Below are 12,884 nucleotides of genomic sequence, written 5' to 3' on the forward strand. Positions count from 1 at the left end.
TCCACTGAAAATTAAAAATAGGCAAGCAAATTAAGTTCATCAGAAGTTAAGTTTGGTGTAAAAGAAAAATAGTTTATCTCCTGTTTATTATGTAATACCACAAACTTAACAAGTGGATTGATTGATCGTTGGTTGCTTAACATCCAGTGGCAAATATTTCATGCATGTTCAGGACGTGAACAAATTAACAATAAATACATGGATGGGAAACTTGGAATGCCACTGGAAAATGAGGGTAAATCAGATAGGGACAGAAATTGAGCCTACAGCAGGCCACCAGTCAAAGAGTTTTGCAAGGTTCTTAACGAGCAGAGAGGGTGTGGCATTCTCTCTACACCAGTCATTGGATTTAACATCCCCATTCTAACTGGACATGGCTGCAAATTCAAACATCCAGGACAACCAAACAGAAGCTCCACTTAGCCAAGGGTTTTACTGCTGATTAGAAGAAGACCAAGAGACCATATTTCTATTCCCCAGTCACTCTTGGGGGTCTTGACAATTGGACAGAGCTCATGTTAAACAAGATACAAAAGTACTTTTATGATCAAAATTCCAAAATTTGCTAGGTCATAAATTTGATTAATGGTTCAAGGTGCCAGGTTTAATGTCTCAAACATATTCTATAAAACCCTAGATCTGTTGCATGCTTGAGATATTAGATCAGGCAGCTTATTACTTATGATCCCTGAGACCTTGGTGGTTTGAATCCTTTAGCATATTTAAGATTGAAAATTAAGATCTGACCCATTTCAACCCTTCAGGGGGACAATTCTGGAGACTCTAGACATGGTACTCTTTGACCCTTGAGCAACATAAATATTTGGTATGACAAAATTCGGTTTGTCATACCCCCCTGGATATACTGAAAGAATGTGCACTGGAAAAGAAACTTTAAAAAATAAGACTTCAGACACCATTAAAATTCAAAATTATTTGAAAAGTTTTTACAGTTGTTTGAAAACATAGAAATATTTTCTATTAGTAGGTATTTCATCAGGAAGATCAAAGGGAATTCAAGCAATACTTCATTTAAAACTCTACCTTACACTTGAAAGCAATCAATTATATCCACTAATAATAACATACATTTTTCTTACCTAGTTTTATAATTATATGTTATATGGATTAAAAAATGATTAAAATAATGTAATTTAAGTCAAAATTTAAAAACATGATGTGTTGAAAAATTAGAAAATTATGGTCTAAGGCTTTTTTGTCAATTAAAATTAAAGGGTAATTTTTAAAATCAATTAATTTTTCGGAATTCATTTCCGTTTTACACTTTCTTTAAAGTTGTTCAAATAGATTTTGACCTTGTCTATTAGTTTAAGGGGTAATCTCAGAAGTTTTCTTATGGACAAAAATAAAAGGACAATTTTTCATCTTTTCATTCTGTTCTTACTTTCAATACTTGAAATGGAAATTCAATAAAAAAATGAATTGAGTTGCACCTTAGAAAGCCTGTCATACTAGAAGTTTTGCAAGCTGATGCACGAGGCATGCAGAATACTTGATTAAATGCATAAAACCTGATAAAAAACCTGATAAGATTGATAGAATGCAGATCATCAGAAATTACTTGTTGAACATGACTCACAATCCAAATCAATAAACTAATATTTTAGATCTATTTATATTATGAGAAAATCTATGATGACCTTTCACATGTACCTACATTTAAGACAATATCTGACCACATACTACATGTATGCTACTATCACTTTAATTCTTCACATTTTGTGGTCGTTCATTTACGTTTTTTAACAACTCTAATCAAGGGAAATGATGTCACACCTTGTATGAAGTATTTGTTATGGGAGAATGAAGTCATCGCATTATCATAAAATTATCAACAGCGTGTCAATCCTTTTGGAATAGTTATGAGTAAAAGTAGTGACAAGAAAATGAAATTTTTGGTAAGGAATTATTTTATAATTTTTTAGACTATTGATAATCTTGTTAAATGATTGTAAAGGGAAAGTAGAATTCAGCTTAGTTAGAATGGCAATCTGTTAAACAATAGTTCAAATTTTTAGATAAACAATTGTCTTCTAGGAATATATTGACATAAAAATAATAAATCTACTGATATTTTCATTGTTGTAATAAAAGTACTAGATAAGAGGGCTTAAGGATTAAGCATTTTGATGAAGTGTGGGTCAAAATTTAGGTTATACATATGTTTCTCTAGATGACAGGAAAGGTCAGTTAAAACCTTAACAAATTTGGAGGACAAATGATAAACAATGATACGAAGTTTACACCAGTGAGTAAATTACTGGTACAGGGTATTGTTAAGAAGGAAATAAAAGTCCTTTCAGGTGGTTGGGATTAACTATCAGATTAAGCCTGCCTTCAAATACCTCAGTTATACTTAAAGTTCATTCCACATGGTATTGGTAGCATTTGAAGTCAATGCATCACAGACAAGATGACTATTGAAGAGATCCTGTAATCTTTTAACACATTTATGACCCCCTTTGTATCTTCAAACATCTTTTGATTAAAGACTTGACTACAAATAATATCTTGAACCTGTTACCTTGTTCAAAGCTGTATCCCAGTCTAGACAATAGACAATATCGAAATGGCATCTAAGTGTGATAGAAATAGAACCTGAAGAAAAATGATACCCTAGAACCTACATTATTTGGTAGGCAGCTTACTGTTGTAGTCAATGTTGTTTACAACACTTAACAATAGTGAACATGTCTTTCTCAATCAGTGTCATAGTTTTCTGTTTTACAGAGGTTGTGCATACTTTGTCTGTATTTCTAGACTTTGTGAGTGTTTTATATTAAGCTGTCTCTTGTCATTGACAACAATTCCTATACTGATGAGGCCTTCGTAGCTGAGTGGTCTAAGTAGTTAGTCTAGAGTAATCTCTGGTCTGTCAACTCTTTAAAGTTGTGAGTTTGAAACCCTGCTGTTAATTGTGAATGAATGAACTATTTATTTCAGATTTAGTACCTTGATCTTCTAAAGTTAAGAGGAACAGTCAAAGTTCAAGGTCAATCTGAGGACAAAGTAAAGGTCAACAGAGATGATTATTAGTTTTGAAGTTATATACTGTGGATTCATTTATGTTCGTAAATACCAATTATTGTGGATTATATGGAAAAAATGAATTTTTACGGATATGTGACAGTGGCGGATCCAGAAATTTTCATAAGTGGGGGCCCACTGACTGCCTAAGAGGGGGCCCGCTCCAGTCATGCTTCAGTGATTCCCTATATAATCAACCAAATTTTTGCCACAAAAGGGGGGGCCCGGGCCCCCTGAAAACCCCTCTAAATCCGCCTCTGTGTGATTTCATGGTTTTGCCAAAGTTTGATTTCAAGCCTACAAAATTTGTACATCATTGAATATAGAAATTAGTGGTCCACCTGTACCCATGAAATCCACGAAGGTTGGTATCCTACAAATAATAATGAATCCAAAAAAAGGAGCTGAAATACAGGTCATCTCCTCATCACAATTAATACAGAAGCTACTTACATATACAAAGTATTCATGTGTCTGAGGTTAAGCTGCATGCCATTACCTTGTCCTACAGACACCTATTATCAAACTTAAAAATATGGCTAAAAGTCAAGGTCATTGACGTGATGTATAGTGTAAGTACATTTTGTACTTGTTAAACAAGTAATAAGTGGATAATTGGCATATTGTATTGTACCAACGTCTAATTGGATTATGATGTTTCTGATCTTTTATCAAATTAGAGGTGGAAGTGTGAAATTCATTATTTACATAGATGATCAAGTTCAGTTTGAGATTTTAAATCGAAAATTTATATACACCCTAGTATGGTTTTAGATTTAAGCTCAGTACAATCTCAAACAAAATTCAACAGTCGTTAGTCCTACAGATGTTTTCTTACCATGAGAAACACCACTGGACAACTATGAACTACTTACCCTTCTGGAGCACATGAATATGTATGTATGTACGTAGATTCAGAGCACCCCTTGACTGCGAGGGAACAGCAGAATCTGTGTACAATCCCTATCGGGATTAATGGAGATGTGTCACTAATATGAATTTACAAGAACAATCCCCATCCCAACACAAAGGGAGTGCTAGGAAACTGGGGAAAATCTGTTATTATGGTGGAGTAAGCTGAAGTATTCCAAGAGAACCACCAGGATGCTCGAGGGAAACAGACAAACTAGAGAGATATCAATAAATTGAACTCCAGGTCAAAGTCGGGAGCAACTTTGACCAACCGAGGCACCCAAAAATTAACAAAAATTTGAGTGCATTCTGGTTTTTGGGAGAGTTCATGTTGCTCAAACTTTAGTTTTTTGTGGACTGCTTTTTTTCTGTTCACCTTTTGGTTTTTAGTCACACATGGTCTTGTTTGTCTTTGTTAGAACAATGCTTTTTTATTGTCTTCTATATACCTTCTCCCTTTCTTTAGCATGTTCCAACCCTCTGGAAAAAGAGAAAATAAGCTTATAGCTATTTGTAAGCTCAGTGCTTACCTGTTATATATATATACAAAGGAAACAAATCCATCCTGTAGGACAATTTTAACAACTGAGGCTTAATAAAGAATTGAAAATATTTTACAAATGCAGTATACAGTTGACAAAATAGACATCAAACTGTTTTAATATACCTTTAAATATATACCAAATAAATTTTAAATGTCTGCACAAAAATCTCTTAAATTAAATAGCATGATGGAAATTAAGCCTTGCGATTTCTCTTTAATTATACTTTTTTGATGATTCATGTGTAGATTAAATTTAAAACTTGTTGAGATATACACACATATCCACTAGGGAATGTTTTGAAAAGATAAGATACCCCACAGAACAGATGTATTTTTGTGTGATTTTATGAATAACTTAAGGAATTATTTTTCTTGAGGATTTTACACAATGAAGAAGCATTTCCAGTCATTAAAGACTCGTATCCCTGTATGTATATTATGTTTTGTTCTTCAATAAGTTGTAAATTGACAGGATGTTAAATTTCCTGCTTTGTTTAATTTTGTATTTAACAAGGTAATTTGTTATATTTAGGAAATAATTGTGTGATATTTTTTTTGGTCATTTCATCCTATAAAAAAAAACCCCAAAAAACAGATATATACATCCCATTGTTTTTCTATTTAAAATGTATTATTTTATTCAAAAACAGAAGTGTTATAAGGACAATGGATTTTGCATGAAAAATGAATGGCTTTGTTAATGAATAATGGAGACTAAAAGAACTGGGGGGTAATAAAACTCATCGTTTGTGTGCCAAAATGAAAATAGTGTTGCACCATTGTTACTAATTTCATTTTGGATCTTTGAATATCCCTCCTTGATATTTTAAGAGTAAAAGAAATCAAACACAAACCAAAATATTTGCTTTATTTGTTTATTTTCAGTTTTCTGGCTTCAGGGTAAACAATTGAATGAATCAACAATCGGCAGATGTTCAGTTTTTAGTGTAGTTTTGTGCAATGCACTACAAGTTATTTTATAGTATTTTATTCCATACCATGTGGTACAAATCTGTAGTTAAATGTTACTTAATTCATTTGAACCTTCTATAACACATCAAGATAAATCATAGAACGCAAGACTTAGCTTGTAGCAAGTTCTAGAAAGTTTGTACTTTGTACTTTCCTACTTTTTTATTCCATTTTAGGGATACAAACTATTTTCCTTACTGACCTATGGTTAGAATTTGATGCCATACTAATTAAGCTTCCTAAAAAAATGAATGATCTGATTTATGACCTAGACAACATAATAATAATTGTTATTCAAAGGACAGGTCAGGTAAATTGGATAAGGAACATTGAAATGTAACCAGTTTGATGCCGTTTTTCCTAATCTACCTTTTTTGTTTACATTTTTACTAAATTTGACAGCACCATATTTTTGCATGGCATGAGCAGCACCAGGAGTGCCATAGATGGAGCAGGAACTGATGACCTTCATGAGCACCAGAATTCACCTCCAGTTTTTGGTGGTATTTGTGTTGCTTAATCTTTTATTCCCTATGTCGCATTTTGTAAACAGTTGTTTATTTTCTTCTTCTTTCTATCTTTTTATGGCCGTGGTGTTCTCTAAGTCTTTTGTCAACTTACAGTTTTTGATTGTACCCTTGGTATTTTAACCACTCTGGATTCAATTATTCTAATTGGATACCAATTTTCGTGGATTTAGTTAAGATTGCATTGTCTTTGATATTACATTTCATGGTTTTGACAAAATCGGAATACAAGCCTATTTAGAATTTGTTCTTCATTGAACATTTTAATCTGTGCTGCAGTCCATGAAAATTGCTATCCCACAAGTAATACTGACTCCACAGTATGTTCTTCTAGTTTACTTTAGTCAGTAACATTGTTCCTCTAGTTTACTTTAGTCAGTAACATTGTTCCTCTAGTTTACTTTAGTCAGTAACATTGTTCCTCTAGTTTACTTGAGTCAGTAACATTGTTCCTCTAGTTTACTTGAGTCAGTAACATTGTTCCTCTAGTTTACTTTAGTCAGTAACATTGTTCTTCTAGTTTACTTGAGTCAGTAACATTGTTCTTCTAGTTTACTTTAGTCAGTAACATTGTTCCTCTAGTTTACTTTAGTCAGTAACATTGTTCTTCTAGTTGACTTGAGTCAGTAACATTGTTCTTCTAGTTTACTTTAGTCAGTAACATTGTTCCTCTAGTTTACTTCAGTCAGTAACATTGTTCCTCTAGTTTACTTTAGTCAGTAACATTGTTCCTCTAGTTTACTTCAGTCAGTAACATTGTTCCTCTAGTTTACTTTAGTCAGTAACATTGTTCTTCTAGTTTACTTGAGTCAGTAACATTGTTCTTCTAGTTTACTTTAGTCAGTAACAATGTTCCTCTAGTTTACTTTAGTCAGTAACATTGTTCTTCTAGTTTACTTTAGTCAGTAACATTGAAGACCTTTCCATCACACAAAGAAGAATATTCTTTTGATGAAATCAAGATGTTTAAGTGATCAATCTTGTTATAACAGTTAATAAGTTATAAAATCAACTATTTCCTGTTATCACAACACAGGTGGACTTGTCAGGTCATATTCTATTTAAAAAAGGTTAAATAAAGTTATTAGGTACTTAAAATACTGTAGGCATCTACTTTGGACTAGAACTATAATCTTATTTATTGTGCAGCTATAAAAATAGCAGTAAATTGGACCAATTATATAAGCACTAGAAAATGATACTGTTTATAGACTGGTAATTGTTATTATTCTTTGGTCTTGTTTGACTTGTGAATAAGGGAAGAGATAAATGTTTATCCTAGTAAATAGTAGAAATGGCGGATAAATTAAAACGGGAGTAAAGGGGGGACAATGAACGAACAATTAAAAATTTCTTGCATGTTGATCTTTTTACCGATTTCACGAAACATGGTGAATAACAAACCTTTTTCAAGGCTGCATGTGAAATAAAAATGGCAAAACACGTTGCATGAAAATAACCCTTTACCACCCTTAATGAACCAAAGTGATCCATGCAGTAGTATTGGGATGTTTATGTAAAGACATAACTGACCTATTTGAACTATATGTATATGTATATTAACAATATAGTACTTCCCATTTGTTTAGATGTTGAAATACTCAGAATTAATAAAATTGAGAATGGAAATGGGGAATGTGTCAAAGAGACAACAACCCGACCATAGAGCAGACAACAGCCGAAGGCCACCAATGGCTTTTGTCTTTCTTCAAAGAAAAACTACCCAAAAAGTGTAGGTTGGGAGAAAGTTTCATAGGTTGTTAGCTGGCAGATGTGGTTACTCCAAAGAATACAGCCACAAGTACTCTGTGCCCTAACTACTGACCTAAGACCCCTGGCTCTACTTATATATATGGCTTTGCCTAGCATTCAAATCCTGGTGACAATGTTTTACAAATTTTTTATTTATTTTCCAGGCAATTTTAACTCGATCAGGTGGAGACATAGGACGATCATTGAGTCCATCACCTCCAGAACAAAGATCTCCTCGACCTTCATCCTACATCAGACCTCCTTGTAAACAAATCATACCTGCTAATTCAATCCAGATCAATAAAACTCTTGGAGAAGGGGAGTTTGGTGTTGTACAGCAAGGGTTATGGACTACAGAGACAGGAGAAAAAGTAAGATGCATTGGTAATGGGGGAGGTATTTATAAAAAGAATACACGATTCAGTAGAGTTATGTAGAATAAAAATTAAAACATTGATAAGCTTTAAAACCCCCACAAAATTTCAGACATGCAGAACTTGTTGGAAGATACACTTAAGGTACTAAAAAGGATATTCTATCAAAACATCTATAAAAAAATCAGTCTTTCTATTTAAAAAATGTATCAACTGCCGTTGAATCATCTTGATTGCATGTTACATGTGATAAGAAATATAAACTTACTAACAAAGACATCCTTTGTATAATCATGATGGTAAATTCTCACTGGTAGATAAAAACTAATTTTACAGATGAATGACAGGAAATACCTATTTTCTACTTTTGATAGAACTTTGACTACTGTTTTTTTTAAACTTTTCATTAGAAAATATAAATGAAGTGCATGGATTTGTGTAGAATGAGTAAATATTTAATGCCATTTGTTATTTGTACTTGCTGGGAACACACATATCCCATCAGAGAATAATGAATGATTCAATATGTTATCTCGTGTTTCCTCATTCAAACATTAAAACGTCACCTGATCATATAAATATATTATATAAGGCCATGCAAATAATTATTATTGCTTATAATTGTTTGTCCCTTTAAAATGAAAAAAAAGCTTTGACGTTGTTAAATGATGGACACTGCCCCCTCTCATTCATAACCAGCACTCAGTAGTCTCCTTGTAGAAGACTCATTTTGAGTGATTCTAGGCTGGTTCAAACAAGAAACTTGAAAGTTGGTATTTGCTGCTACTTTGTGAAGAGTGGAATTAAGGCCTAAGAGCATAGACTAGTTGACTGACTCTGAGTCATAATATTGGTCCAGGTTGAGTAAGAGGACTATCTGGGGACTGTTAAAGTGTGAATTAGCATGTTTAAAATACCATGTCTGTCTAGTACTAAGCAGGGTTCATAGTCATATCACATCTACAGAATAAGAATAAAGAATTTTTATTATTAAGCGGTATTGATTGGCAACATGACATTACACTGTATAAAAATAAGAAGATTGGGTATAATTGCCAACTCTCCACCAGAGACCAAATGACATAGAAGTTAATAACTATAAGTCACTGTACGGCTTTCAACAATGAGCAAAACCCATACTGCATATTCAGCTATAAAAGGCCTCGAAATGACAAATGTAAAACAATTCAAACGAGAAAACTAACAGCCTGAATTGATATCCCAGTTACTAAATGAAATGAAATATAAACTTGTTCTTGTACTGATATGCATGTAATATTTGCCACTGGAAGTAAAACACCAATCCATCCTTCCTTCCATCCAGTTCTAGGATCATTACGCTGTCTTTTTAGACACAAAAAAAAACTGTAAACACACTCAGTAATAGGAATGCAAATGATTGCACCAATTCAAATAAAAGAAAGAAACTCAAAATAAAATATTTCCCTTGGCTTTGAGGGAAATGTGTACAATTACATTAAGAGTTTTTTACAATGCAATCGCTATATAGACATTTTTTTTGATATTTCAGGTCCAAGTTGCAATAAAATGCCTTACAAAAGAAAAGATGCACACAGGAACGACAGAATTTTTAAAGGAGGCTAATATTATGCAGAATGTAGACCATGAAAATATTGTTAGAATGTATGGTGTTGTATTAGATAAAGATGATTCCTTAATGTTGGTAGGTTTACCAAAGATGTGTTTCTTATCCCTAGTGTAAAACCTGAGGGTAGAGTGGGTATAGAAATGTATCGACCTTGATTACCATCCAATGATTAAACCAAGGTTGGGAAGTTTCTGTTTGGCTACCGTAGAAAGGCTTGTATAGTTCGCAGTGGTACATAGTCCGCACCCCCTTCTCCCCACGAAATTTTAGGTAAAAAAACTTTTTGTAACTGTTAGAAAAGGTCTAATGAAACTCCGGTAATTTCAAATCCTGTGCGGTCGTTTGCGGTATTTTCTTGGAAAAACCTGTTTTCCATCATCAAACAGAAGCTGAAACTGCTTGTAAATGATTCTAGAACGCTTCATGATTGTTAAAAATAAGTTTAATTCACTTAAAAAACAATTTAGAAACTTGTGTATGTTTAAACAGGAAGTTTAAAAAGCACGTGTAAAAGAAGAAATTAACCGGTGAGAGTCGAAATCCGTACATAACAGATATCACTATAATACGACTTTGAAAGTAAAACTGTTCCATCCTTTTGTAAAACAGTCTTTAATATATCTATCACATTAATGTTTGAAGGGTCTTAAGCTAATACAAACCATATTAATCAGTATGAAACACCAAAACGGAACGAACAATAACCGATTACGTTTTGTCGTTTACAAATTCTAAGCTGGTTTACGGTTGTCTTTTTCACTATGTTTGTATCGTTTCAATCAAGCAGATACCAGTTTATTTCAACCAATGCATTGAAAAGAAACGAGAAATTTGTAATGAAAGGTTTAGTTTTTATATTTATCAGTATTAATTTGATATTGAATAGAAATAACTTATTAATATGGATGAGTTAAAATTATTAGTTTGAAAAAGGATAAGAGCGCCCTCTACAATAGAAATAACAAAGATGGCGGAACGTAAACAAACCACCTCGACCGCGAAATTGAAATTTTTCTCTTATTTCTTGCTTATTGTACTCTATAGTCCGCACCCCGTCTGGAAGGTCCAATTTTGGAGAATAAAACCGCGGACTATACAAGCCTTTCTACGGTATGCAGAATGTTTAGATTTGCAGTCATAATCAGTTTGTTTTGGGATATAGTTATATGTCAGGAAATTGCCATTCTCTCTAAATGAAGAATGATGACAGAAACATATAAAGATAAATATTTATACTAAAAAACTAAAGTTAAAGTAAAACAGAAAAATACTAAAATGTATGTGTGTGCTACTAATTATTATAGGATATTTGATGATAAGCGGAATTTCCAAAATAGGGAGCTCTTTTGTTATGCAATGCCAAGGTTAAATAAAAGATATTACACTTTATTCAAATGTTTTAAGCTAGATATTTCTATTTATTACCCACACTGATAAAAACCAGTAGTAAGCTTTAAATTGTCATACCAAACTGTTAAAGTATTGCAGTATAAAAAATATAGCACCATCTATTTCAAATGATAATGTAACTTTGATATTGTATGAAAGTATCAAAAACAGTATTAAGAAACAATTATCACATTCCAGTTCAGGGCTCGACAATAACGCTTATCCGATTGTCCGGTACCAGAGGAAAAAAGGTCGGACAAGTAAAAGCTAGATCAAGGTTGTCCGACAGGACAAGTAAAATCATTTTGTAGAAAATAAATTAAATCCAACTTTGATGAACAAAGTATTGAGTAATAAGCAAAAAACAAGAAAAGATAAAAACAAATATTAATTTGACATGTTTACCATGTTTACTTGCAATCGATAATTTAAAACTGGTTCTTTGACAGATACTTTATAACAGATAAAACGCGTAATATTCTCGGAAACCAGTCTTAGATGAAATCAAGAATGCGCTTGGTAGATAAGGTAACAAGACAGTTCGGCACCGGCACGGAGACCAATCCTTCCATGTTTAATAGACAGTATGGCACCGTAGGAGACATTTCGGGACCAAGCCAACCAGTACCTCATTTCCCTACCCTTTTCTGTTGCTTATAATAAATATGATAAATTTTATTTAACAAAAATATTTTTTAAAATAAAAAATGAAGAAATTATTGACCATAAAATTCACAGAATCGTATTTGATCATATGTAGACAAAACAATACTTGATTGTGTTCGAATAAACATTTTAATATATTAAAAACAAAGCTGTTTGTTGTAAGGCATTAATCATAATAATCAATATTTTACCAACATGAAAGACCAGGATACAAACCAAATGAGTGTAGACTGACAGGCCTACCAGACTGTGCCTCATGTGTAGAGTCTGATGAGACTTTGGCATTGATGAAAACTAGAACCTAAATCCTGTGACATGACTTGATTCAGTTGTTCTCGACTCATATTTTTGAAATAGATATCAAGAGATATAAATCAAATTCTATTCTTATGTTCATTGAATCAACTTAAAATGCAAAAAAGGTTAATACAAGGATTTGTATAGTGTTCTCACTATACAAATCCTTGGTTAATATTAAGTTTTTTTTTGGACAAGTTACAATTTCATTCGGACAAGTAAGTTTTGATGTGTACTTGTCCTATTGGGCAAGTTGAAAAAAAAGTTATTGTAGAGGCCTGCAGTTAAGCATTGGCTTATGATTTCTGAAAGTAAAAACAAACATAGAACTTAAGCATAGACATCTGTTTATCCAACTAAACAAGAATGGAATCATCAAATGACTTGAAGTTATTTTTTTCATTTTATATCTTACAGGTAACAGAATTAGCTCCAATGAGATCATTATTAGAGTGCCTAAAAGAACAATCATTACGAACTGACTTTCCTTTACCAAGACTTTGTGATTTTGCTCAAGAAATTTGTGATGGAATGAGTTATTTAGAAAGTAAACGTTTAATTCATAGGGATTTAGCTGCAAGAAATATATTGGTTTTTAGTAAATCTAAGGTAAGATAACTCTTTTATTTCCCCAACATTAAGTCTTAGATTTTATGTTTGCTAATTTATTTCACTATTGCCACTAAAGATAAGAAATGTGATGAAGGTAATTTTGACATGTTTGGGAACAATCAATATGTTTCCCTAGAAAACAATTTGTGACAGAAAAATAACTTTTTGATCGTTTTGTTATG

General features: G+C 32.6%; 1 protein-coding gene across 25 annotated transcripts in view; it reads left to right on the top strand.

The window, feature by feature from the left end:
* The window catches only part of LOC127710370 (activated Cdc42 kinase-like), a 136,599-nt gene that overhangs the window by 97,544 nt on the left and 26,171 nt on the right, over window positions 1–12,884 (top strand). For 23 of the 25 annotated variants that reach the window (XM_052216167.1, XM_052216160.1, XM_052216159.1 and 20 more), the window contains 3 exons: window positions 7,920–8,126; window positions 9,661–9,813; window positions 12,508–12,699. In XM_052216167.1, the coding sequence (XP_052072127.1) occupies window positions 7,920–8,126; window positions 9,661–9,813; window positions 12,508–12,699 (552 nt within the window). Of the gene's footprint in view, window positions 1–1,789; window positions 1,920–4,775; window positions 4,932–7,919; window positions 8,127–9,660; window positions 9,814–12,507; window positions 12,700–12,884 lie in introns of those variants that run through there. The other 2 variants (XM_052216179.1, XM_052216178.1) reach the window with 2 other exon arrangements.

This window comes from Mytilus californianus, unplaced genomic scaffold (assembly GCF_021869535.1).
Source record: "Mytilus californianus isolate M0D057914Y unplaced genomic scaffold, xbMytCali1.0.p SCAF_75, whole genome shotgun sequence".
NCBI lineage: Eukaryota > Metazoa > Mollusca > Bivalvia > Mytilida > Mytilidae > Mytilus > Mytilus californianus.